Raw genomic sequence first — 25136 nt, 5'->3', positions numbered from 1 at the left:
AAGCAGCTGCCCTCTTCCAAGGCCTCGGGTAAGTCTCCGCTTCCCTCCTCAGCTCCATCTAAGAAGCCATCCTCGGGCTCGTCGGCGGGTGGTTCCGCCTCAGTGAAGCCCAAGTTGCCATCGTCCGCTGCCCCGAGGGAATACTCGAGACCGAGGTCGCCCTCTGAGGAGCAGCGGCAGGTCTTGCCGCAGGGGATGTCAATCCCCGTGTTCCAGGAATTGCTCCGGGCGTTGATCGCCTCGGAGCTCACCGGGGCCATTGACCAGCTGCACCAGGCTTCGGCCTCGGCAGCTTCGGCCTCGGAGGCTTCGGCCCCGGTGGCCCCGCAGTTGGCGACCTCGGTCTCGGGTACCGGGGCCTTGGCTCCCGAGGCGCCCACGGCCTCGACCTCGGTGGTTCCCTCGGACCCGGCTTCGCGAGGTCCGCCGGAGCGTAGTGTGCGGCCGAAGGACAAGGGGCGCCGAGTACGAAGACTTTCGTCCTCGTCCTCGGGGTCCTCGAGGGGTTCGTCTCCCTCGGGCAGGTCTCGAGCGAGGCGCAAGCCGAGGAAGGCTAAGAGGTCTCGGACCTCGCCTCGGCGGCGTGGTCGCTCGTCACCGGCCAGGGGCGGGGCCTTGCAAGTTCGGGATTTGCGGGTTGATAACCCCATTTTGTTCCGGTCTCCGGCCAGGGAGAGCTCTCGGGCTTCCTCGCCCGGGCCGAAGGGGCGGACCTCGGTGCCTCGGACCCCGGGGGGATCCCCGAGGGGTTCCTCCAGGCGCACCCGGTCTCCGACTCCGTCGAGGTCGCAGGACTGTGCCTCTTTGGGGTCGGGGTCGGGTAGGGAGCCCAGATACTCCAACCAGGCCTCTCCCTTCGGCTCTGCCGGGAAGTCTCGGTCTCCCTCTCCTCCTGCTAAACCCTCGTCCTTTACGAGGTTTGTGCAGGATATGGCTGCGGCTTTGGGTGTTGACTTGTCGGAAGGGTCCACTTACACCAAGGAGTTTTTGGAGGAGCAGGATCTCCCTGCCCCCCCCAGGGAGTCGCCGCGCCTTCCAATTAACAAGGTCCTCTGTCAGACCTTTCTGAGGAATCTTGAGGCTCCATTGACGGTCGCTGTGGTCCCCGCCAAAATGGAGTCTAAGTATCGCACCCTTCCCATCAAAGGGTTTGAGAAGGGCCAACTTTCCCACACCTCGCTTCTGGTGGAATCGGCGGTCAAAAAAATCTCAGCCTTCCCGGGTCTCGGCGACGGTCCCGCCTAGTAGGGAGGGCCGGACCCTTGACAAATTTGGGCGCCGTCTCTATGCGAACTCTCTGATGGCGACCAGGGTCCTGAACTACGCCTTCTCGTACTCTTCCTTCCTCCGTACGATGGTGAAGGACCTCCCCTCCTTTCGGGAGGTGATGCCTGAGTCGCATAGGGACCGGTTCGCCACCTTTAGTTCCAACCTGACCCAGCTGCGCCTCTATTTATTCCACGCGGTTTATGATGCATTTGAACTCGCCTCGAGGGTCTCCGCCTGTGCAGTGGCCATGCGCCGGCTGGCGTGGCTCCGTACCCTCGAAATGGAGGCCAATTTGCAGGAACGCCTGGCTAATTTGCCTTGCGTTGGCGTGGAATTGTTTGATGACACTTTGGATGCGGCGACGGAGCGACTTTCCAAACAGGAACGCTCTTTGGCCTCTCTGGTGAAGCCGAAGCCTAAGGCGCCTGCTCAGCGCCCCTTCGGGCAGCCTCCGAGGAGATACCCTCAGAAGTCCACACCGGCCTTCTCCAGACCGCCCCCTCGAAGACAGCCCCAGCAGGGTAGAGGCGGCCCCTCTAAACCTGCCGCGCAGGGGGCCGCCAAGGCCGCGCCGTCCTTTTGACGGGATAGGCGGTTGGGGGCGGGCCCCCACCGCAATATCGAGCCACCCCCTCCCCATCGGGGGTCGGCTGACGGCCTTTGCCGGGGCCTGGTCGGTGATCACGTCGGACGCCTGGGTGCTCGGGATAATCTCAGACGGCTATTTGCTGAACTTCTCCTGTCCGCCTCCGGACTTGCCCCCCGGGGCTTGCCCTCCCAATCGGAACCAGCTGCCCCTTCTCCTGGAGGAGGCCAGGGCCTTGTTGAGCCTCAGGGCGGTCGAGGTGGTGCCTCGCGATCAGATGGGCCTGGGATTTTACTCCCGTTACTTTTTGGTCCCAAAAAAGACCGGGGACTTACGCCCCATTTTGGACCTCCGGAAGCTCAACAAGTTCCTGGTCCGAGAGAAGTTCCGTATGTTATCGCTCCCGGTTCTCTATCCTCTTTTGGAGGAGGGGGATTGGATGTGCTCCCTGGACTTGAAGGAAGCTTACACCCATGTTCCGGTGCATCCCGCTTGCCGCAGGTTTTTGCGGTTTCAGGTCGGGGATTTGCACCTGCAGTATCGGGTTCTTCCCTTCGGGCTGGCATCCTCCCCTCGGGTATTCACCAAGTGTATGGTGGTGGTGGCGGCGGCCCTGCGCTCGCGGGGTCTACAGGTCTTTCCCTATCTGGACGATTGGCTGATCAAAGCCCCGTCCAGGGAGGGGGTTATCTTAGCGACCCGACAGACTATCAGTCTTTTACAGGGCCTGGGGTTCGAAGTGAACTTCCCCAAATCTCAATTGCGTCCGGCGCAGTCTCTCCAGTTCATTGGAGCCGTGCTGGACACGGTTCGCCTTCGCGCTTTTCTCCCCCCGCCCCGGCGGGAGACTCTGCTTCGGTGGAGTCGGCATTGTCGAGGGCAGTCGCAGGTGTCGGCCCAGCACATGATGGTTTTGCTGGGTCACATGGCGTCGACGGTTCACGTCACGCCGTTCGCTCGCTTACACCTGAGAATCGCGCAATGGACTCTGTCGTCGCAGTGGCGCCAGGATCGCGATCCGGTGTCTTCCCGGATATCAGTAACTCCTTGTTTACGTCGATCGCTCCGTTGGTGGACCGACTCTTCCAATTTGTCAGGGGGTTTGCTGTTTCGCGTTCCTCCTCACACCAAGGTCTTGACGACGGACTCTTCCGAGTACGCGTGGGGAGCGCACCTGGACGGTCTGAGGACGCAGGCTCTGTGGTCGGCCGAGGACCGTCGGTGCCACATCAATGTGCTGGAGCTTCGCGCCATTTTTCTGGCGGCGCGAGCTTTTGTCCACCTGCTGCACGACCAGGTAGTACTCGTGCGGACGGACAATCAGGTAGCGATGTACTATGTCAACAAGCAGGGGGGTACGGGCTCTTGGCCTCTATGCCAGGAGGCTCTCCGTCTTTGGGACTGGGCAATTTCCCAGAATATCTTTCTGCGGGCGGTCTACATTCAGGGAGAGCAGAACCAGCTTGCAGACAAACTCAGTCGTCTTCTCCAGCCGCACGAATGGTCTCTGAACTCCCGAGTACTTCGCGAGGTTTTCAACCGCTGGGGAACTCCTCAAGTGGATCTGTTTGCCTCTCCGGAGACTCGCAAGTTACCCCTCTATTGCTCTCGGATCTACTCTCCGGATCGTCTCGAAGCGGATGCCTTCCTCCTCGAATGGGAGGGGAGGTTCCTTTATGCGTTTCCACCGTTCCCTCTGATTTTGAGAACGCTGGTTCATCTCAGATCGGCCGGAGCCTCCATGATCCTCATTGCACCTCGGTGGCCAAGGCAGCCCTGGTTCTCCCTACTTCTTCAACTCAGTACCAGGGAACCTCTACTTCTACCGGTGTTTCCCTCTCTGCTGTCTCAGAGTCGGGGTTCGCTGTTGCATCCCAATCTTCAGTCTTTACATCTGACTGCTTGGTTTCTCTCCCTCTGACTTCGGTTCCGGTGTCTCGGGCCGTGAGGGACGTTTTGGAGGCCTCGCGTAAGGTCTCGACTCGGCTTTGCTATACTCAGAAATGGACCAGGTTTTCTTCCTGGTGTTCTTTGAATAGTCTGCAACCAGATTCGGTGCCTGTGGCTTCGCTTCTGGAATATCTTTTGCATTTGTCTGAGTCTGGCCTGAAAACGACTTCCATTCGGGTGCATCTCAGTGCCATTGCAGCATTCCATCGGCATCTTGAGGGTCGTTCTCTCTCTCTTCATCCTCTGGTGACACGTTTCATGAAGGGGCTAGTGAATATCCATCCTCCTCTGAAACCTCCTCCGGTGGTGTGGGATCTTAATGTGGTCTTGGCTCAGCTTATGAAGCCTCCCTTTGAACCCATCGACAAATCGCATCTTAAGTTTCTTACTTGGAAAGTAGTCTTTTTGATTGCACTCACATCTGCTCGTCGAATCAGTGAGTTACAGTCCTTGGTTGCGGATCCTCCTTTCACGGTCTTTCATCATGATAAGGTGGTTCTCCGCACCCATCCCAAATTTTTACCTAAAGTTGTGTCTGATTTCCACCTCAATCAGTCTATTGTCCTTCCGGTGTTTTTTCCGAAGCCCCATTCTCATCCTGGTGAGGCGGCGCTTCATACCCTTGATTGTAAGAGGGCGTTGGCCTTTTATCTCCAACGCTCCAAGTCTTATCGGAAGGTTCCTCAATTATTTTTGTCCTTTGATCCTAATCGTTTGGGACACCCGGTTTCGAAGCGCACCTTGTCCAACTGGTTAGCTGCTTGCATTTCTTTTTGCTACGCTCAGGCTGGTCTCCCGCTTGCGGGTCGCGTTACGGGTCATAAAGTCCGGGCGATGGCAGCTTCTGTGGCTTTCCTCCGATCTACACCTATGGAGGACATTTGTAAAGCTGCCACTTGGTCTTCGGTTCATACGTTCACCTCTCACTACTGTCTGGTTACTTTGTCCAGAAGCGACGGCCGGTTTGGCCAGTCGGTGTTACGTAACCTGTTTTCATAATTTGCCATCCTCCCACCTGCCCTTTTTTGGTTGGCTTGGAGGTCACCCACATGTGAGAATATCATGCCTGCTTGTCCTGGGATAAAGCACAGTTACTTACCGTAACAGGTGTTATCCAGGGACAGCAGGCATATATTCTCACAACCCGCCCACCTCCCCGGGGATGGCTTTCTTTGCTATGTTATGGAACTGAGGACCACGAGGTGGGGATGCGCCCTCTAGTGGCAAGAAGGCTAGCACATGCGTGGTGCAGTGTGCAAACTTGAAACTTCTAGCAAGTTTGCTTGAAAAGCTGTCCGCGCTGGGGCTCCGTAGATGACGTCACCCACATGTGAGAATATATGCCTGCTGTCCCTGGATAACACCTGTTACGGTAAGTAACTGTGCTTTACTGTAATGCTGAAAGGACAATCAATTAAATGTATTAACATTTTATTGATTTATTTGGATTTCTATCCCGTTCTCCCTGGAGCTCAGAACAGGTTACAATTGGCATTCACAGTAAAATACAGGACAAAATTTGCAGGCTTTTGAAGAGAGACAGGTGAGAAGAGGGGAAACAAGGGAGGGAGGAGGGTTGAGAGAGAGGGAGCGGGAGATTAAGGAAACGAAGGAAGGGAAGGGGCTGTCCGTTAGGACTGTTCAGTTGAAGAGATGGGTCTTCAGCCTTTTCTGGAAGGTCATCAGCGAGTCTTGGGATTTTATCTGAGCAGGCAATTGGTTCCAAAGTCGGGGGATGAAATGGCTGTAGGAGCATTTATGAGCTGTTTCCATTCGGAAGGATTCTCCTGCATGACTATGTTCTTCCCTGATTTCCCTACAAAGTATACATTTCTATCCCTATACTGTATGTCTCCCTTATTTGAAAATTATTTTTTGTTCATTGCTTTGTAATCTTTGAAAAAAGCGATTTTATCAAATACGAAATAAACTTGAAACTATGTAATGTATATGATGCTAAATCCAGCAAAAGTAATGCAAACAGAGAAGGTTTCCCCACCAGTTCCAATATTTGTGATTTCTCTTCTCCCCTCCCCCACTTCTTTCTCCCCCCCCCTTCGGAACTTCCTCTCAGATGTCAGAATTGACATCGAGGGGAAGGCTATGTGCCAGGCCTGGTGTTGGGGAAGCAGGGAGAACAGAACGCAAAGGCAGCGCAAGTCTATCGATCGACTCGCATTGCCTTTGCGATCTACTGGTCGATCACGATCAAGCTTTTGGGCACCCCTGGTTTTTAAACATTGCTTTTTCAACTTCTTGAAGTATTCACTGTAAGAGTATACTAACAAATTCTTTGATTTCAGGCTGTTCAGTTTTGGAATTAGTTACTTGCAGAATTGAGATCTTTGAATTCCTATTTGATCTTCTGCAAAGCTCAAAAAAACCTAAAACATATTTTAATTTTGTAACTTCTGTTCAAATTGTAATCTACTTTGAACCATTACTGGGAGTTAGTGGAATTTAAATGATTCAGAACATAACATAACTGACCTAAATATCTTAATACTTTAACAGAAAAAAATCTACAAAGATCAGATGGAGTACATGCTGCAAAATCATGTGTACCCACTCTTCAGCAGTGAGCTTGGCTACATGAGAGCACGGGTAAGACAAGAGGCTTGCACCCAGGATTAGAAAATTGTTTTCCCCTTATGACATAATAGCTTCTCTCTTTCCCTTATTTTCCTTTATTTTTCTCTCATTCTCCTCTTTCTTTGCTCTCGTTTTCCTCTGTCCATTCTATATTTTCTCTCGCTTTTGATATCAGGTTGGGACTGGGTTGTGAATGTTGGGTATCCTAGCACCTGAGATTTTTCCACTTCTGATCACACCTCCCATCAAGTGGTCTTGTTCCTTTGATATGCCTTGTTAAAAGTGGAAAGAATCCTCTTTGACCTCATTGTACTGATCTGAAGCAGTGCTTTGAGTGACCTTACTTCCTAGATAATGATCTCTCTGAAGGTAGATCCACCAGAAGTATGACTTCTGGAGGGCAGAATCTCAGGCTGTCCCACCATAGAAGATTTGTAGGGCAACTAGATGGCCCACTTCCCTTACTTTCACAAAGTTTTACATAGTGGACTTGTTGGCACAACTTGACATGGCATTTGGGTCCTTGGTGCTAACAACAGGCTTGTCTGCCCTGATCTAGACTCAAGGGAATGCTTTGGTATGTCCAACTTTTCAAGACTCGCATCTCTTTTGCACTGGAAGGAAAGATGAGGTTCTTACCTTGATGATTTTCTTTCCAGTATAAAGAAACACGAGCCTTAATGGCCCACCCACTCAGAGTGCCATTTAGCCTGCTTTCTTTCTCAGACATATGTTTTATCCAAATGTTGGTCTGTGAACTATCAAGAGAATATGAAGATGCATACCGTTCTTCAGTTCAACAAGTACGAAGAACTAGCAGTTAGCTCTATAGACAAACCTTCAGATGCTGGCACCTCAGTGACTTAGAGATGCTGCCAGTGACTGCTAAGCTTGGTGGAGGGAAGTTCTGGCCGCCTTAGAGGAGGTCTTCAGATGGTGGTGCTTGGGTATCCTCACCAGTCACAGCAAGGGTCAGCAAGCACTTTGACACTGGAGAAATGCATTTCCTTTTCTGTTGAGCACAATGCAAAGACATCTGCTATATACATTTCCCAAAGCTAACATATTTCAGTCAATAAATTCCTTTCCAGTACAATAGGGGAGACATTCTAGACAAGTGGGTAGTATTCCAATGGATGTTTGCCATATGCAGAAGGAATCTGTAATGTTTTGCAGGGGGGTGTTGCAGCAGACAAGCCCACGATATGTAAGGCGGCGGCTTTACAATCTGCCAGGTCCCGGGTTCAATATCCTCAGGAGGTTCAATAAGAAATGAAATTAATGACAATGACATCCAAGAGTGATTGCATAACGAATATATTGTGCAGAAAGAGGCTAAATTTTCAGAAAAGGCAATGTTTATTAGAAAGATACATAAAGATATTCTATTATGTAGTTGCTTCTGTGCTCTTGTGAATATGAGAGAAAAGACAAGTTCCTGAATAGGTGCTGTGAGGGCAAAGAGAGAAGATGGGGGTTGGGGTAAACAAGGGTCCAGAGAGAGAGGAGGAGACTTTTATAGGTTGGAATCTTATTCTAAAAATAGAATCTATTGTATTTCCCAGTATGTTTCTGTTCATAATTTGGCAACGGTTTGAAACAATGGTAAGTTTTATTGATAAGGAAGGAGTGACACTTACAGGAATGGTAGATGGAATTAGTCTGTCTAGCTTCTTTGTCCCATTCAGGTAGCATACCTTCTTGATAAACAATACAGTCTGGCTGGATGCTTAATATATGTGGATTCTGTGCAGGAGCATTTAGGGTCTATCTGCATCGATATTTCAGAGTTGACATAATGTCCTATAGGCCTCTGCTGACATTGGTTAGGCCAACAGGAAATGTTGGCTGGGCTGACAGAATCCAGTCCAGATTTTCTCTCTGTGACTGCTCTTCAGCCTGAAAAGAGCTATTGAATGGGTCTACAGGGAACCCAGTGCCGGAAGAAGGGGGAACCCCGAACAAAGACAACCCATCCCCACAAGTGTGGAGGGGATTCCCGCTGCCCCCGTTTCCATGCAGCTTTTTACTGAGGGGCAGAACGGAGAGAGGTGAAAGGGCAAGATGGGAGGGAGAGATGTTGGACAGGTGGCAGAGGAGAGGGAAAAGAGATGGACACTGAGCAGAAATGCTGATAAGCTTCTCTTGATCTCGCAATTAATGGCGATTAAAATTTATAATCAAAAATGTAGCCCTAATAAGAAATTCAGCAATGTGTTTCAAAATCTTTTTCAAATATTTGCTGTTTGTCAGGAATGCTTTTGTGAGGTTTTATGCACCTCTTACTGTGGTAACCAGGTATATTTCTTCCTTTTGCAGGCCTGCTGGGTCCTTCATTATTTCTGTGAAATAAAGTTTAAGAATGATCAGAACTTGCAGACTGCCCTGGAGCTGACCAGAAGATGTCTAATTGATGACCAGGAGATGCCTGTGAAAGTTGAAGCTGCCATAGCTCTCCAGGTTCTGATCAGCAATCAGGAGAATGGTATGTGTGATTCAGTACATCCTAAGGCTATGCTATTTCAGGTCCAAAATCAGATGCTACTTGAGCACTGCACAGAAACACATGGCAGCCATAGCCCTTAAGTAACCTACTGAAAAGTGCCCCTCTGAGAAAGAGGGTAAGGTTTTATTTAGTGTCTGTAGATAACAGTTCTTTAACACACGAAACAGTAGAATCCCAGTATGATTGCCTAGTGAGCCTTAACCTTTGCCACAAATTTGTTTTGAAATTAGTACATTTTTTATTATAGACTTGATCTTACAAAGCCCTTAAAAGTGAACTGATAGTGAAGAGAACAGGGTTCCTCAGCCATGCCCAGTCAAAGATGTCTTAATTCTGTTGGATGTTAGAAAGTTTTTTTAAAAAGAGTTTTTGTTTGAATTATGAAGTCGGAGCATATTTTTCTGCTGGCCGGCTGATTGATTGCTTTCACCTTTATTTGGTTTTAAAGAGAGAAGATGTTTACATTGACCTTGACCCTGCTTTTTCTACCACTACATCAAGTTGTACTGCTTTTTATTTCTCCTACAGCTAAGGAATTCATTACACCGTTCATTAGGCCTGTTATGCAGGCCCTTCTTCAGATTATAAGAGAGACAGAGAATGATGATCTTACCAACGTGATTCAGAAGATGATCTGCGAGTACAGTGAGGAGGTTACCCCAATTGCAGTGGAAATGACTCAGCATTTGGTAAGTTGACCTTCTGTCTGTGAGCTCTCTAAAACTAAGCAGGGAGTTCGTAAAATAGAAATGGCTGCAACACAGTGTGCACAGCATTAATCTGTGTCTAGCAGTACAGTCTGCTTGTGTTTTGCATTCAGACCGTACAGCTCACACTAAACTTGTGGCCAGAGATGAACATGAGATCATAGTACTGGTCTAGTGCTGTCTCTGGACATACCCCACCACTGGCCAGCCTCCAAATTCTCAGACATAAGATTTGGCTTTCTTCAAAACCCTATCTGGGTTTTATTAGCCTTTTGCAATGTAAAGGTGATGATCTGTTCTTGTGCTGATGCATGCTCTGGGCCATCCTTCACCCGTTGCAGTTGGTGCTGGGAGAGTAAAGGAAGCACCAGGCTTCATTCCTAGGATACACCTTTATGACCTTGGGAACCAGGGACAACTATTCCCATGTGGTGAGAAACCGATCCTATAAGTGAGTTGAAAAATTGGATTGGACACTGGCCCACTGTACCTGGCATAGACATATTTTAAGAGTGGCGAGTTTTGTCCAGGCCCACCTTCAGATCACTCATGGAGTCTCTCCGTTGCTGCATAGGAATTGTATTTGGAGAGATGCAGGGTGTAGGTATGGAGAGCAAGGCTTGAAATGGGGGAAGAGGAATAGTAGAGCCTGAGTGTTAGGATGGAAGGGAGATTAGGAACATATGTTGAGTTCAAAGACTAGTGTGGACTAAGTAAAAGCTGGGAATTGAGAGAGATTTGGAGACTTGAGTGAGAGGCACATGATGATTTAGGGATTGATGAAGAGAGCAGGAAGGAAAGAGCTTCTACAGACAGAGAGAGAGGAAAGTTAAAAAATAAATAAATAAAACAGAGTGTGGGGCTAATATGGTAGAAAATGTGCCCACATGTCAAAAGTAGAAAAAAAGCATGTTTAAAGTTTAGCAATTGTAATGTATCAACTTTGGGAAATGTGCACATCAGAGTCTATCTTAGGGTTTCCAGTTGAATTTGTTTTCCAAATGGAAAATGAGTGATATTAACAAATGGAAGACACTATTTGTTTATCCAGGCTCTTGGATGAATGTGTGTTAGATTTGTATTGCGATTCATTGTATTGATGAATGTGATTTGCATTAATTTGTTATGAGGGGAGGGTGGTGAAAGGCAACAGAAGAGAATGATGGGACAGGGTGAGATTGAGAGAGAGACTGCTGACACATAGTACAAGTGGACTGGTGTCATAAGCCTAGGTAACAAATTTAAAGTAAACAGGACCTGGATATATTTCACATTCATCAGCGTCTCCAGCTGTTTTCAAAGGACGCCTCAGCCCCACCACTCCACCGCTGTATTTATCTCACAACCGCGGGAAGAATTATGTGGTGCCTCATCATTGGCTGCCCATTCAAGTGCTTATTAATATCTTTCCTTAATTCAATAAATATTTAAATATTATAAAAGTGAATAAATATAAAGTGCAAAAGTACTTAGCTCAATTCCAGCCAAAACCTGGGAGTCTGACCCGACATGTTTCGCACAAAAAAGTGCTTTATCAAGGGTCTCCCTGCACAGTAAAGAAAAGAGAGTTGTAACCAGTTAGTCATGTCCAACCATCTCTTCTACCCATTTCACCGTATACTAATCTCTTTATCCCGCTGCTTATATCAAAAACTCACCGAGGTCGCTGCCATCATCCGACTCCACTAGGTAAGGCAGCATTTGAAAGAGACAGACTGGTAGGGATGCTATTGGCACACACTGGTCAGTATCAAGGCCCCACACGAGAAGATATGCATGTGCTCTCTTTGAACCACTTGGATCCAAAATTGCCCCGAGTTACAATTTAGTGAAGAACACTGCTATAGTGTGTTAGTAATGAAAAATAGATAAACGGCAGGAATGAAGCACACTTATTGAATATCTGCTTAAGTTGTACTTGAAGATCAGTTCTGCCGTTGCTTTGGGTTTCCAAGTAAAAAGTATATCTACTTTGCAGTTTAAAATGAAGACAGGTTTAGTATCTGGAGATCAAACTTTATAGTCCAACGTTATTGTCTAAATAACTTAAAGTTTTGATATTGAATAAATCTAATGCATCACTTTACATAGCAAAGGTACTATAAATTGCAAGTACTACTAGAAATGGTACTCAGTGATGTACAGTGGATATAAATTGTGTGCACTTGTACATGAGACATTCTCTGGTTATTGAATTGCTTTGACACTAGCCCACTGAATTGAGTAGTTATATATTCAGTTTAGTCACTTTCATTCAACCTAAAGTCTTGGTGACACCCTCCCCCCCTCTGGCCTACAACAGTGAAGGTAGCAAATGATAGAGCCAGAATTTGCATGTCACATGAATTCAGAGCATAAAATGAATTTGGATTATTTATGTATGCTTAAAATCAAGCACTAAATGAATCGCCTATGGCCCATTTTAAAGAGAAACAATTTTTACAAGTCCTGTTTACTAAAGTTCATGGCTAATCCTCCTTCTTTGTACTGATAATGTTTATTGAATCAGTGCAATTATCCAAATGCACTGATATATATGAGCTTTCAAAGCCACAGAGGTTCCATTTTCAGCTCTCACTGGACTCGTTACATGTCATCGTACCTGTACCTGTTTTTAGTCATTCCATTTACTTACTTATTTATTTATCATTATTTTATTAGGTATTTATATACCGCTTATCTAAGCGGTTTGCAATCAGGTACTCAAGCATTTTCCCTGTCTTATCCTAGTGGGCTCAGTCTATCTAACGTACCTGGAGCAATGGTCTTGCGTCATCAGACACACAAGTTGTAGTTTAACTCCAATGTATGAATGACAAATGGACATTGATTTCCCCCTTGTTGTAAAGGCAATGACATTCAATCAAGTGATCCAGACTGGGCCTGATGAAGAAGGCAGCGACGATAAGGCAGTGACAGCCATGGGGATTCTGAATACCATCGACACTCTGCTCAGTGTAGTAGAAGATCATAAAGAGGTCAGCCTTTCTCTCTGGTCTTTACAAAGTTTGCTTTCCAGAATGCATGCTTTCTATATACAGTAAAACCTTGGTTTGCGAGCATAATTAGTTCCAGAAGCATGCTTGCAATCCAAAGCACTTGTATATCAAAGCGAATTTCTCCATAGGAAATAATGGAAACTCAGACGATTCGACCTACAACCCACAAACTTTAATACAAAATACTTTACGTACTTGTATTGCAAGACCTCACATATTTAGAACAGTCACTACACTCCTGCAGCGTCAAAGAGAGATAAAAAACCATCGGTTCAGTTGTGATGATGTGATGCGTGTATACCGTATGTACTCGTAATGTAAGACCTCGCTCGTTTAGAATAGTCACTACACTCTTGCAGTGTCGGAGAGAGAACCATCGGCTCAGTTGTGATGTGTGTATACTGTATGTACTTGTATTTCAAGGCATTGCTTGTATATGAAGTTAAAATTTAATAAAATGTTTTGCTTGTCTTGCAAAACACTTGCAAACCAAGTTACTTGCAATCCAAGGTTTTACTGTATTTGATGTCTTCTAATTTACAGGTATGCATTTTCATTAACGCAAGGGGGTCTAAATTCTTCTAGGAAATGTCGGTTATTTTTCAGAGAAGCAGAGTGGTTAAAATTATCAGTGGGATTTAGACAGGAAATGCATTTGCTATCCTATTGTGAAAAATATTTTTCTCACAGGAAATATCCTGATATATTTTTGCATCCAATCATCCACTATAAAATAAAAGAATGATACCAAAAAGCCAAAATATCAAAAAGCAGAATGTGGTAATGGTGGAAAAAAAGCACCATATGGTATTCATATTACAGTACTCCCATTTTAATCACAGGCAAGAAACCACCAGACACCTATTAATTTTTATTTTTTATTTTTTTTCTCTTCTTTTTATAATCTTTTTTTCTTTAATCACTGAATGATTATAGAAAAAAGATTATAAAAAGACGAGAAAAGAAAAAACAGATTAATAGGTGGCTGGTGGTTTTTTAATTGTGATTAAAACGAGAGTAATATGAATAGCATATACTGACACCAGATGATGCTATTCTCCATGTATGAGGTTTTTCCCACCATTACCACTTCCTGCTTTTGATATTTTGGCTTTTTGGTATCATTCTTTTATTTTATAGTGAATGATTGAATGTTTCTTAGATTTTCTAATACTGATACCACTATTTGTGAAATATAAAATATTTTTGCATCCAACAGAGTTAAAGCAAAAACAAATGGAGTGGCTCTAATATTTGCTAATTCCATATCTCCGGTGGTTAAAGACATTGTACGAGATAAGGAAGGTCGTTATCTATTTATGAAGGTGTCGATGTGTATGCTCCCATTGCTGAACAAGGTGCTTTTTGGAGGTTGCAGTCCCAGTTCTGACTGGGCTTCTGAAAAATGATGCATGGTTGTTTATGAAATTAATATATTGATTATAATAGGATGTTTATTAACAAGAATGTTTTAATTTCACTGATTTAGTTTTATTTATATTTATAATGTATGTGTAACTTGTTTATTTTGCAGCTGTCAATTTATTGATTTTTGCTTGTTAAAATGTTGTAATCTGTTGATTATTTTATGTACTGATGTTTATACACACTCTTGTACACTGCTCTGATCCCTGTGATACTGTAGATATGTAGCAGTCTATAAAAATGTGTTTAGTATAATGACACATTAACATGGAGAGACATAGACTGGACAAATCAAGTTACCTTCATTAATTCCAGCTAACTCTGGAATTGAAATTGAGCATACAGACGTAGTTATAATTTCTGTCCAAATTAATAGAGGTAAAGCTTCCAACTGTTCTATCGATAACATACAGCAGTATCCTGTGGCCACATATGGCCAAGTCTAGCAGGAGATGTTAACTGTTGTGAGATTTGTGGATGTTCAGAAGTCTGCTTAATCCTCCCCTCCTTTCAGAACTGAGTGTGCCCATGTTCTCTGTATTAGCTTCATTTTTGAAAGCTTCATTTTCTGCAGAAACCTGTCTGCCAGTTAACCAGTATAACATCTATTATACCCAACAACTTTAAATATTATTCTGCCTACAGATTACTCAGCAGCTGGAAGGAATCTGTTTGCAAGTGATTGGGACAGTTTTACAGCAGCATGTTCTAGGTATGACTCCTTTTTCTTCTGCATTCTTCTGTGTTTAAAGTGTCTGTGAAAACTAGCGGAGGGCTAACGCCTAACCTCTTGTGTTTCAGAGTTCTATGAGGAGATCTTTTCCTTGGCTCATAGTCTGACCTGCCAGCAGGTTTCTCCTCAGATGTGGCAGCTTCTGCCTCTGGTATTTGAAGTCTTCCAGCAGGATGGCTTTGATTACTTCACCGGTATGTTTATCCATAGTACAGTGTTCCCCCAGTTGTTCGCGGTTCGCAGTCCTGGTCATTCGCAGTATTTTCGGACCGCGAACCGCCAACAACGATAGGGCAGCGGGAGAGGCTGGAGAGAGCAGCCGGAGCGCTGCGAGTGCAGGAAATCACTCGCGGTTCGCTCCGACCGCCTCTTCCTGCACGAAGTCGGGCCTTATCCAATCAGGAGCTGCTTTGACACGCAACTCCTGATTGGATAAGGCCCAACCGTGCAGGAAGAGGTGGTCGGAGCAAACCGCGAGTGATTTCCTGCACTCGCGGCGCTCTGGCTGCTCTCCCGCTGCCCTCTTCAGGCTCCCCCATGAAAAACCGTATTTGCGGTTTTTCGAGATTCGCGGGGGTTCCTGGAACGGAACCCCCGTGAATCTCGGGGGAGCACTATATATATCATGTTGACTTGTATATTGTGCTGCAGAAACATCATGGTTATTCTGCTATTTAATTTACTGCAGGGTGAGGTGTAACAAATTGCATTAAAGATTTATTACCAACTTACTCATAGGACACGACTTAAAAAGTATATAACACAGCTTCTTAGAAATAGAATGTAGAAAACAATTTTTCTCAGTTCTTATATTCTGCCCTTGAAAAATAGTACAGCAAATTATAATAAAAGCATAGAAATCCCCCCTCCCCTTTTTGTTACAAAAAGCCTTGAGCGGCAAATTAAATGCGAGCTATAAGAATAGAACAAAAATTAACTGAGAAGAGAGAAAAAGACAAGATAAGTCTAAATACAGTGTGGAAGAAGCAAAAAGAGCAGGGAAGCACAGCAGGCAAGTGGATAATCGATAATAACATTGAATACAGATGTGCCTCAATTTATTGCTTCCAAACAGAAGGCCAGCCTTTTTGTTCACCTCCTCTGAGCAAATGCCAAATTCTCCTCCTGAAGAATTTGATGGATGTTTAGAGGAGGTGGACAAAAGATTGACCACCTGTTCAGAATCGATGACTTTTGAGGCCTGTCTGTATCCTCTGTTGATATTGATTATTTGCTCCATATAATTAATGCTGTAAATGAGGTACCATGGTGTGAATGAAATTGAGGTTTTTGCTCTAGATATTTGCTACTTCGGAAGAAATCAGAGGAATGCAGCAAATACTATATCTTTAAGAATTAAATTGTTAAAAGAAAAATTCAAGATGAATTAATTAGCCACTATTTTACACCTTACACAAAAGGATGATTGATTGGCTTTCTTTAAATCTAAAAGGTTCATTATACTTACACTTTTGTGAAGAGGGACCACATACACTCTTTTCCAATCCCGTGGAACCTCTCTTGTCTATAAGGAGTTATTGAACAAATCTTTTAGTGGACCCACCAGAATCTCCGAGTTTCCTCAATATCCTGAGAGGGATGCCGTCTGGTCCCATGGCTTTGTCCATCTTCAAGTTTTCCATAAACACTTTCTTTTGTAAATGTTGCATTATTCACTCCATTCTCATGTGTAACTTTGCCAGCCAATCGCAGTCCTCCAGGATTTTCTTCTGTGAACACAGAGCAGATGTATTTGTTTAGCAAGTTAACTTTTTCCTCATTGGTATCCACATAGCGGTTGAAGCTTCTTTCCGTCTCGCAATTCCATTGTTTGCCTTCCTCCTTTCGCTAATATACAAGAAAAAAATTTTGTCACCCTTTTTTATATTTCTAGCCATTTGCTCTTCCGCTTTCGCCAGATGTATCTCTCTATTGACTTCTTTCAATTTCATCTGGTATTCTGTTCTGTGCTTCTCTTTTTGAAATTTTTTTGTATTTCACAAAAGCCAACTTTTTTGACTTTGACTGACTTCCAAGCCCAACTCTCAACACCTCACAGTGGCTCTTACTCTTGAAGGGGCTTTCTCTCCTTCATAGATAACAGCATAAGTTCATCATGGTGTAGGAATTAACTGCCAGTATGCAGAGCACAGATAGCCAATACATGAATTGCATACAACGATGCTTCCTTTAAATAGGTGGTTTTCAACCTTTTCAAGCTGAAGAGACACCAAACCTCTAGAGCCAGCAGCACGGACACAGAGGATTCAAATGGTCGAAAGAAAAGCTTGGGAAGCACTGAAAGCTTCAATATATAGTCAGTCTGGTTTTTAGGATGTTCCCCAATGAATATGCATGGGGGGTGTGGCTTGGCACACAAGATGGAGGTATAACTGCGGCGCTCCTCTAACCCGGGCAACAGACAGGAAATTTAAATAGTATCTTTTGCCTTTTTCTTCCCCGAAGTTCCGGTAACAATTTGAGTATCATGGCTAATACGCGGCAAGCAAAGATCGAAACTGCTTTCGCGGCAGGAGGGACGACATTGTCATCTCGAAGTAGGGACTTTAGATCATTTATTCTATTGTCCACTTATTTTGGCTTTTTGGAATTCAATATGGGGCCAAATAAATTGTTTATTGGAAAATCCAGTGGCATAATCTTATGATGCTGTGTTATTTGGCATGTCTATGAGAGCTAAAAGTCAAATATCATCTACGAACAGCAGACTTTTATTAATAATGACAGGAGTCGCCATACAACAAATTACATGGAATTGGAAGAGGCTTAACTATAGTTTTTGGTGGAATTCATTGTGTCATATGTATAAAATGGAAAGAGCATTAGCCATTCAGAAAGGGAATTTTAAGAAATTTCAGGAGATTTGGGAGCCATTAGCAAAATATTGTAACGTCTAATCATTGTTATCCCAGGACAAGCAGGCATGATATTCTCACATGTGGGTGACGTCATCTACGGAGCCCCGGCGCGGACAGCTTTTCAAGCAAACTTGCTAGAAGTTTCAAGTTTGCACACTGCACCACGCATGTGCGTGCCTTCTGCCCACTAGAGGGCGCATCCCACCTCGTGGTCCTCAGTTCAAATTTTTCCGCGGAGCAAGAAAGCCCTGTGGATCTGAGCTCCAGTGTTTTTGCCTTCTAGCTGCCGCGTTTAGTTTGTTTATTGATCGGATTAATCGCGGTGCTGCTTTATTTTTCGTCCGTCTTACAAAAAAAAAAAAAAAAAAAAAAAATAATAATTGTTTTTCGTTGGGCTCCGGGGGCTCCCGGAAGCCTGAGCCGGGGAACGTCGGTCGTTCCCGGCCTTCTTCTTTTTCTCGTCGATGTCCCGTCCTGTTACGGGATTCAAGAAATGCAGCCGGTGTGAGAGACTACTCTCCATCACCGACCCTCACCGGTGGTGCATTGTCTGTCTTGGGCCCGAACATCCAACAGCCTCGTGTGATCGCTGTGCTACCTTCCAGAACAGGGCCCTCCGTCGCCGTAAGGCCAGAATGGCGGAATTGTTCGCCGTCGACGCGCCGCCCAAGGCCTCGACGTCGGCCCCGGCTTCGGCCCCGGCCTTGACCTCGGCCTCGGCGTCCTCGGGGGCCTCGGCGTCGCCTCGGCCCTCATCTTCGAAGCCGTCGTCATCGAAGCCAGCTTCGGGTAAGTCCTCTGTTCCATCCCCTTCAGCAAAGAAGCCATCCTCGAGTCAGGCCAAAGCGGGTGGGTCGACCCCGGCCCCGCATCGGACCTCGACTCCGCACACCCCGAGGGAATACTCGAGACCGAGGTCGCCCTCCAGGGAGTGTGCCCCGGACTCGGAACTCCCCACCTTCGTGGGGATTCCGGCCTTCCAGGATCTCCTTCGAGCCTTGATCTCATCGGAGCTGTCGGGAGCCCTGGAAGTGCTGCAGCGTGCTGCGGGCCCGGCGACGTCGACCTCGGCCGGGGCGCCCTCGGCCTCGGAGGCCCCGGTCTCGGCTCCCTCGACCTCGGGAGCCCCGGCCTCGGCGACCTCGGTCTCGGGTATTGCGGCCCCGTCCACCTCGGTCTCGGCCCCGCCCCGGACCTCGACCTCGGGGGAGCCTCCTGAGCGCAGTGTCCGCCCAAAAGAAAAGTTCCGCAGAGTGCGCCGACTTTCCTCCTCGGCTTCGGGATCTTCCCCGGACGCCTCGCCCTCGAGGCGACCTCGGACGAGGCGCCGATCGAGGAAGCCTAAGCGACCCCGGGGCTCGCCTCGGCGCGATCGTTCCTCGTCGTTCGGGGGCGAGGCGCTGCAGGTGTCGGAGTTGCGCCTCGATAATCCGAGGCTCCTCCGCTCACCTCGGGGAAAGTCTTCCCGCGCCGCCTCGCCGAGGAAACGGGAGAGGACCCCACGGACCCCGGGATCCTCCCCCAGGGACTCCCCTAGGAGGATGATTTCACCCTCCCCCTCGAGGGCCGTGGAGAGAGGATCCTGGGATTCAGGATCGGTTAGGAATCCTCAGTATTCCCATGAGGCCTCCCCCCGCTCCTCGGTGGGACGGTCGAGAACCCCGTCCCCCCAGGCTAGGCCGTCCTCCTTCTCATCTTTTGTCCAGGACATGGCCCAAGCCCTGGGGATTGACCTGATGGTAGGTTCCAAATATTCCAAGGAATTTCTAGAGGAACAGGACCTTCCCACTCCCCCTAGAGAGGTACCTAGACTCCCTCTCAACAGTGTCCTCCTGCAGACCTGGCTGAAGAACTTGTCGAGCCCTCTTACAGGCACGTCTGTCCCGTCAAAAATGGAATCAAAGTATAGGACGATTCCCCCGAAAGGGTTTGATAAGGCGCAGCTCTCCCACCAGTCCCTCCTGGTGGAATCTGCCCTTAAAAAATCACAGCCCTCACGGGTTTCTGCGGCGGTTCCACCCGGCAGGGAGGGGCGGACCCTGGACAAGTTTGGCCGTCGCCTCTATTCAAACACTCTGATGGCCACCAGAGTTCTAAATTACTCCTTCACCTTTTCCTCCTACTTGCGTGGGATGGTGAAGGACCTTCCTCAATATCGGAACTCGTTACCGGACTCCAAAAGAGCAGGATTCGATAAGTTTATGTCCAACCTGTCTCAATTGCGGTTGTACCTTTTCCATTCAGTGTACGACACCTTTGAGCTGGTTTCGAGGGTGTCGGCCCTCGCAGTGGCCATGCGCCGCTTGGCCTGGCTTCGCACCCTCGACATGGACCCAAACCTGCAGGAACGTCTTGCAGACCTGCCCTGTGTGGGGTCCGAGTTATTTGACGAGTCTTTGGAGGCGGCGACCAAACGGTTGTCGGAACAGGAACGCTCTTTAGCATCCCTGGTCCGCCCCAAACCTAGGCCCCCGCCACAGAAACCTTTCCGGCCTCCGCCGCGCCGGTACCCCCAGAAGTCGACCCCGTCCTTCTCAAGACCGCCTCCGAGACGTTCGTCTCAACGAGGCAGAGGGGGACAAACCCAAGCCCCGGCGCAGGGCCCTTCTAAGCCCGCGCCTTCCTTTTGACGGGCTGAGCGGACGGGGCGGGTTCCCCTCCGCACCTTCACCAGAACCCCTTCCTATCGGGGGGCGTCTTCGGTCCTTCCGGAAGGCATGGACCGCGATTACCTCAGACGCTTGGGTGCTCCGGATCGTCTCCGAAGGCTACTCGCTCAATTTTGTGTCCTCACCACCGGACAGTCCCCCAAGTTTAGCCTGGTGCAACCGGTCGCAACTACCGACCCTTCTGACCGAAGCCAAAGCTCTCCTGAAGCTTCGGGCGGTCGAGCCGGTCCCCAAGGACCAGTGGGGGACGGGATTTTACTCCCGTTACTTTTTGGTCCCAAAAAAGACCGGGGACATGCGCCCCATACTCGACCTCAGGAAGCTCAACAAATGCCTGGCCAGGGAGAAATTTCGAATGCTATCTCTCCCGGTCTTGTATCCTCTCTTGGAGGAAGGGGACTGGATGTGCTCCCTCGACTTGAAGGAAGCATATACCCATGTCCCGGTGCACCCCACCTGCCGAAAATTCTTACGATTCCAGGTGGGAGACCTACACCTCCAGTACAGAGTCCTGCCCTTCGGCCTGGCCGCGTCCCCACGAGTATTCACGAAGTGCATGGTAGTAGTGGCGGCAGCCCTGAGGTCTCGCGGGCTCCACGTGTTCCCTTACCTGGACGACTGGCTCATCAAAGCCCCGACCAGGGAGGAGGTTATCTCAGCGACCCGACAGTCTATTGCCTTCCTGCAAACCCTCGGATTCGAGATAAACTTTCCAAAGTCTCAGTTGAGGCCGGCTCAGTCTCTTCAATTCATAGGTGCGGTGCTGGACACGGTGCGCCTGCGCTCCTACCTTCCGACCCAACGGTTGGAAGTCTTGGTACGGATGAGCCGCCAGGTCTCTCAACTACCAAGGGTGTCGGCCAAGCGCATGATGATGCTGCTCGGCCATATGGCCTCGACGGTACACGTCACGCCATTTGCGAGGCTGCATCTGAGGATCCCTCAGTATACACTCGCATCACAATGGCGCCAGGAGTGCGATCCGGAGTCGCGCCTCATTTCGGTGACTCCGCTTTTGCGGAAATCGCTAAGTTGGTGGACAGACTCTTCAAATCTGTCCACGGGACTAATGTTTCGCACTCCCCCATTTCGCAAGGTTCTGACCACGGACTCCTCGGACTACGCGTGGGGAGCCCACCTCGACGGTCTTCGCACACAGGGCCTGTGGTCGGCGGAGGACCGTCGCTGTCACATCAACGTGCTAGAGCTTCGGGCCATCTTCCTAGCACTTCGAGCCTTCGTTCACGTAGTACAGGACCAGGTGGTCCTCGTCCGCACGGACAACCAAGTAGCAATGTACTATGTGAACAAACAGGGGGGAACGGGGTCGTGGCCCCTCTGCTCCGAGGCCCTTCGCCTCTGGGAGTGGGCGGCCTCCCGGAACATCTTCCTCCGGGCGGTCTACATCCAGGGGGAACTGAATTGTCTGGCGGACAAACTCAGTCGACTCCTGCAACCCCACGAGTGGACTCTACACTCAGCAGTTCTGCACGAGGTCTTCGCTCGCTGGGGAACGCCACAGGTAGATCTGTTCGCCTCTCCGGAGGCACACAAACTACCACTATATTGTTCTCGGATGTACTCGCGGGATCGTCTGGAGGCGGATGCCTTCCTTCTCGATTGGGACGGGAAGTTCCTCTATGCATTCCCTCCTTTCCCTCTGATCATGCGAACGTTGGTACACCTCAGATCGTCCACGGCCACGATGATTCTCATAGCTCCTCGGTGGCCGCGTCAGAACTGGTTCTCCCTACTGCTCCAACTCAGCGCCAGGGAACCCCTTCTTCTGCCTGTCGGTCCTTCTCTGCTATCTCAGAATCAAGGATCCATGTTACATCCCAATCTGCAGTCATTGCACCTGACAGCTTGGTTTCTTGTTCCCTGACCCCTCCGGACCTGTCTCAATCAGTGAGGGAAGTGCTGGAAGCCTCCCGCAAGATCTCGACGAGGCTTTGCTATTCGCAGAAATGGACCAGGTTTTCCACCTGGTGCTCTTCTTTCCTCCTGGACCCGGTATCGGCCCCGGTACCCTCGGTTCTGGACTACTTATTCCATTTGTCGCGCTCTGGCCTGAAAACCACTTCGGTGCGTGTCCATCTTAGTGCGATTTCCGCCTTCCACCAACACCTGGATGGACGCCCTCTGTCTCTCCATCCCTTGGTGACACGCTTCATGAAAGGATTACTCAGGGTTTGTCCCCCGCTCAAACCTCCCCCAGTCGTATGGAATTTGAATGTGGTTTTAGCTCAACTGATGAAACCACCCTTTGAGCCACTCAACAAGTCCCTCTTGAAATTTCTGACTTGGAAGGTGGTGTTTCTGATTGCCCTCACCTCCGCTAGGCGGATTGGGGAACTACAAGCCTTGGTTGCGGACCCACCCTTCACCGTATTCCATCATGACAAGGTGGTCCTCCGCACCCATCCTAAGTTTGTCCCGAAGGTTGTTTCTGATTTCCACCTCAATCAGTCCATTGTCCTTCCTGTGTTCTTCCCTAAGCCCCACTCCCATCCTGGCGAGACGGCGCTTCACACGCTTGACTGTAAGAGGGCGTTGGCATTTTACCTTCAACGCACCAAGTCCCATCGGAAGGTCCCGCAATTATTCTTGTCCTTCGATCCCAATCGATTAGGGCACCCAGTTTCCAAGCGCACTCTGTCTAACTGGTTGGCGGCGTGCATCTCCCTTTGCTATACTCAGGCTGGCCTTCCTCCCCCGGGTCGAGTCACGGGGCACAAGGTCCGAGCAATGGCAGCTTCGATAGCCTTCCTCCGTTCCACCCCGATGGAAGACATATGTAAGGCTGCCACTTGGTCTTCGGTTCATACATTCACCTCTCACTACTGTCTGGACACTCTGTCCAGGAGTGACGGCCGGTTTGGCCAGTCAGTTTTACAAAATCTGTTTTCTTAAAATTGCCATCCTCCCACCTGCCCTTTTTGGTTTGGCTTGGAGGTCACCCACATGTGAGAATATCATGCCTGCTTGTCCTGGGATAAAGCACAGTTACTTACCGTAACAGGTGTTATCCAGGGACAGCAGGCATATATTCTCACAACCCGCCCACCTCCCCGGGGATGGCTTCTAAGCTAGTTATGGAACTGAGGACCACGAGGTGGGATGCGCCCTCTAGTGGGCAGAAGGCACGCACATGCGTGGTGCAGTGTGCAAACTTGAAACTTCTAGCAAGTTTGCTTGAAAAGCTGTCCGCGCCGGGGCTCCGTAGATGACGTCACCCACATGTGAGAATATATGCCTGCTGTCCCTGGATAACACCTGTTACGGTAAGTAACTGTGCTTTTTCTCCTATAAATATGCATATCTGGTATGGAGGAGTTGAGGGTCTGATAGGATAATAAATTTAGGTATATTGAATTGAGGGCCATTATAGAAATTATATATGTCGTTCATTGTGATGGTTTAGGTGGGAGGGGAATTGATTCTGAAATAGATATTAATAGAATATTAAGTGTGGTATTGAATTAAAAATGTTGTATTTATTGTTACACTTATTGTAAGATTTGAAAATAATAAAGAATTGGGGGAAAAAAAAGAATATGCATGAAAGAGCTATGTGAATACTTCCAATCCCATGCATATTTCTTGTGGTTATCCTGACAACCAGGCTGGTTGGATGTGTATTGAGGTCTTGGTTGAGAGCCCTGCTCTAGCAAGATTATCAGTGATTCCCTAGCTTTTTTTTTTTTTTTGTCTTCCTTGGTCATTCAAGTTCTGTGTCCATGCTGCAAAGCCTGAAGAGGTTTTCAACTGTAGAGCAAGTACTGTAGAGCAAGTACTGTATATACTCAAGTATAGGACGAGATTTTGGACAAAAAAAAGGCCCAAAAATAGAGGTCTCATCTTATATTCGGGTCATCACACGACCCCCCTCCCCTACTTGATGCAGGCCTCTGATAGGCCGGGATAGGCGAGATCCCTCCCGTCTCCTGGCCCGGCCAATACAAATAATTTTTTTTACCCCCCCTCCCTCCCCTCCCTGTGTATCTTTTCTGTTATCCTTGGTGGTCCAGCAGTGTATGGGCAGGACCGCGCTCTTGCCCTGCACATCTCCTACCAGGCTCAGGGCTCACCAGTTGGGGACCACCAGGGATAACAGAAAAGGTACACTGAGGTGCAGTGCAGAATCTGGCAGGGAAGATGGATGGTGCATTGCAGAGCCAGGTAGGGGGGGGGAGCTGGCTGCATGGACACAGAACTCGAATGACCGAGGAAGACAAAAAAAAAAAAAAAAAGCTAGGGAATCACTGATAGTCTTGCTAGAGCAGGACTCTCAACCAAGACCTCATAGCAGGGAAGGAAGGGGGCTGGCTGCAGAGCCTGGTAGGGCAGGGAGAGAAGGGGGCTGGCTTCAGAACCTTGCAGGGAGGGGGGATGAGTGGAAAGCCTGGCAGGGGAGGGCGTGAGGGAGAGGACACTGGGTGAAGAGCCTGGCAGGGCATGGCACTTTAATATTAAGCCCTCGTCTTATATTCAAGTCAACCATTTTTCCTCCTTTTGGGGGGAAATGATGGTCTCGACTTATATTCGAGTATATACAATTACAGAGGCACAGTATTTTTCAAATTTTCATCTGCTGTTTTCCTTTAGTGGAAAATAAGGGTTGATTTCAGTTTTATTTGAACTTATTCGAAAGAACTGAGTACATGACCAGACTGATCTGCGACTCTTTTCTAATGCAGATATGATGCCTCTCTTGCATAATTATGTGACTGTTGACACAGACACACTTCTATCAGATACAAAATATCTGGAAATGATCTACAGCATGTGCAAAAAGGTATGGCACTGAGAAACATCTGG

At 48.0% G+C, this 25136-nt stretch overlaps 1 protein-coding gene and 1 non-coding gene across 2 annotated transcripts in view; both read left to right on the top strand.

Moving 5' to 3' along the window:
- The window catches only part of IPO7 (importin 7), a 106665-nt gene that overhangs the window by 48634 nt on the left and 32895 nt on the right, over positions 1–25136 (top strand). The window contains exons 13-19 of the mRNA XM_033927917.1: positions 6320–6409; positions 8717–8882; positions 9432–9592; positions 12460–12588; positions 14680–14746; positions 14836–14961; positions 25016–25113. Of these exons, the coding sequence (XP_033783808.1) occupies positions 6320–6409; positions 8717–8882; positions 9432–9592; positions 12460–12588; positions 14680–14746; positions 14836–14961; positions 25016–25113 (837 nt within the window). The remainder of the gene's footprint in view (positions 1–6319; positions 6410–8716; positions 8883–9431; positions 9593–12459; positions 12589–14679; positions 14747–14835; positions 14962–25015; positions 25114–25136) is intronic.
- Positions 9659–9839, top strand: LOC117352421. Its single transcript, XR_004537681.1, has one exon. It is a non-coding gene; the product is annotated as a small nucleolar RNA SNORA23 (small nucleolar RNA).

This window comes from Geotrypetes seraphini, chromosome 19 (assembly GCF_902459505.1).
Source record: "Geotrypetes seraphini chromosome 19, aGeoSer1.1, whole genome shotgun sequence".
Classification (NCBI taxonomy): domain Eukaryota; kingdom Metazoa; phylum Chordata; class Amphibia; order Gymnophiona; family Dermophiidae; genus Geotrypetes; species Geotrypetes seraphini.
The sequence above is the reverse complement of the archived record's forward strand: the minus strand, read 5'-3'. Positions and strand labels throughout refer to the sequence as shown.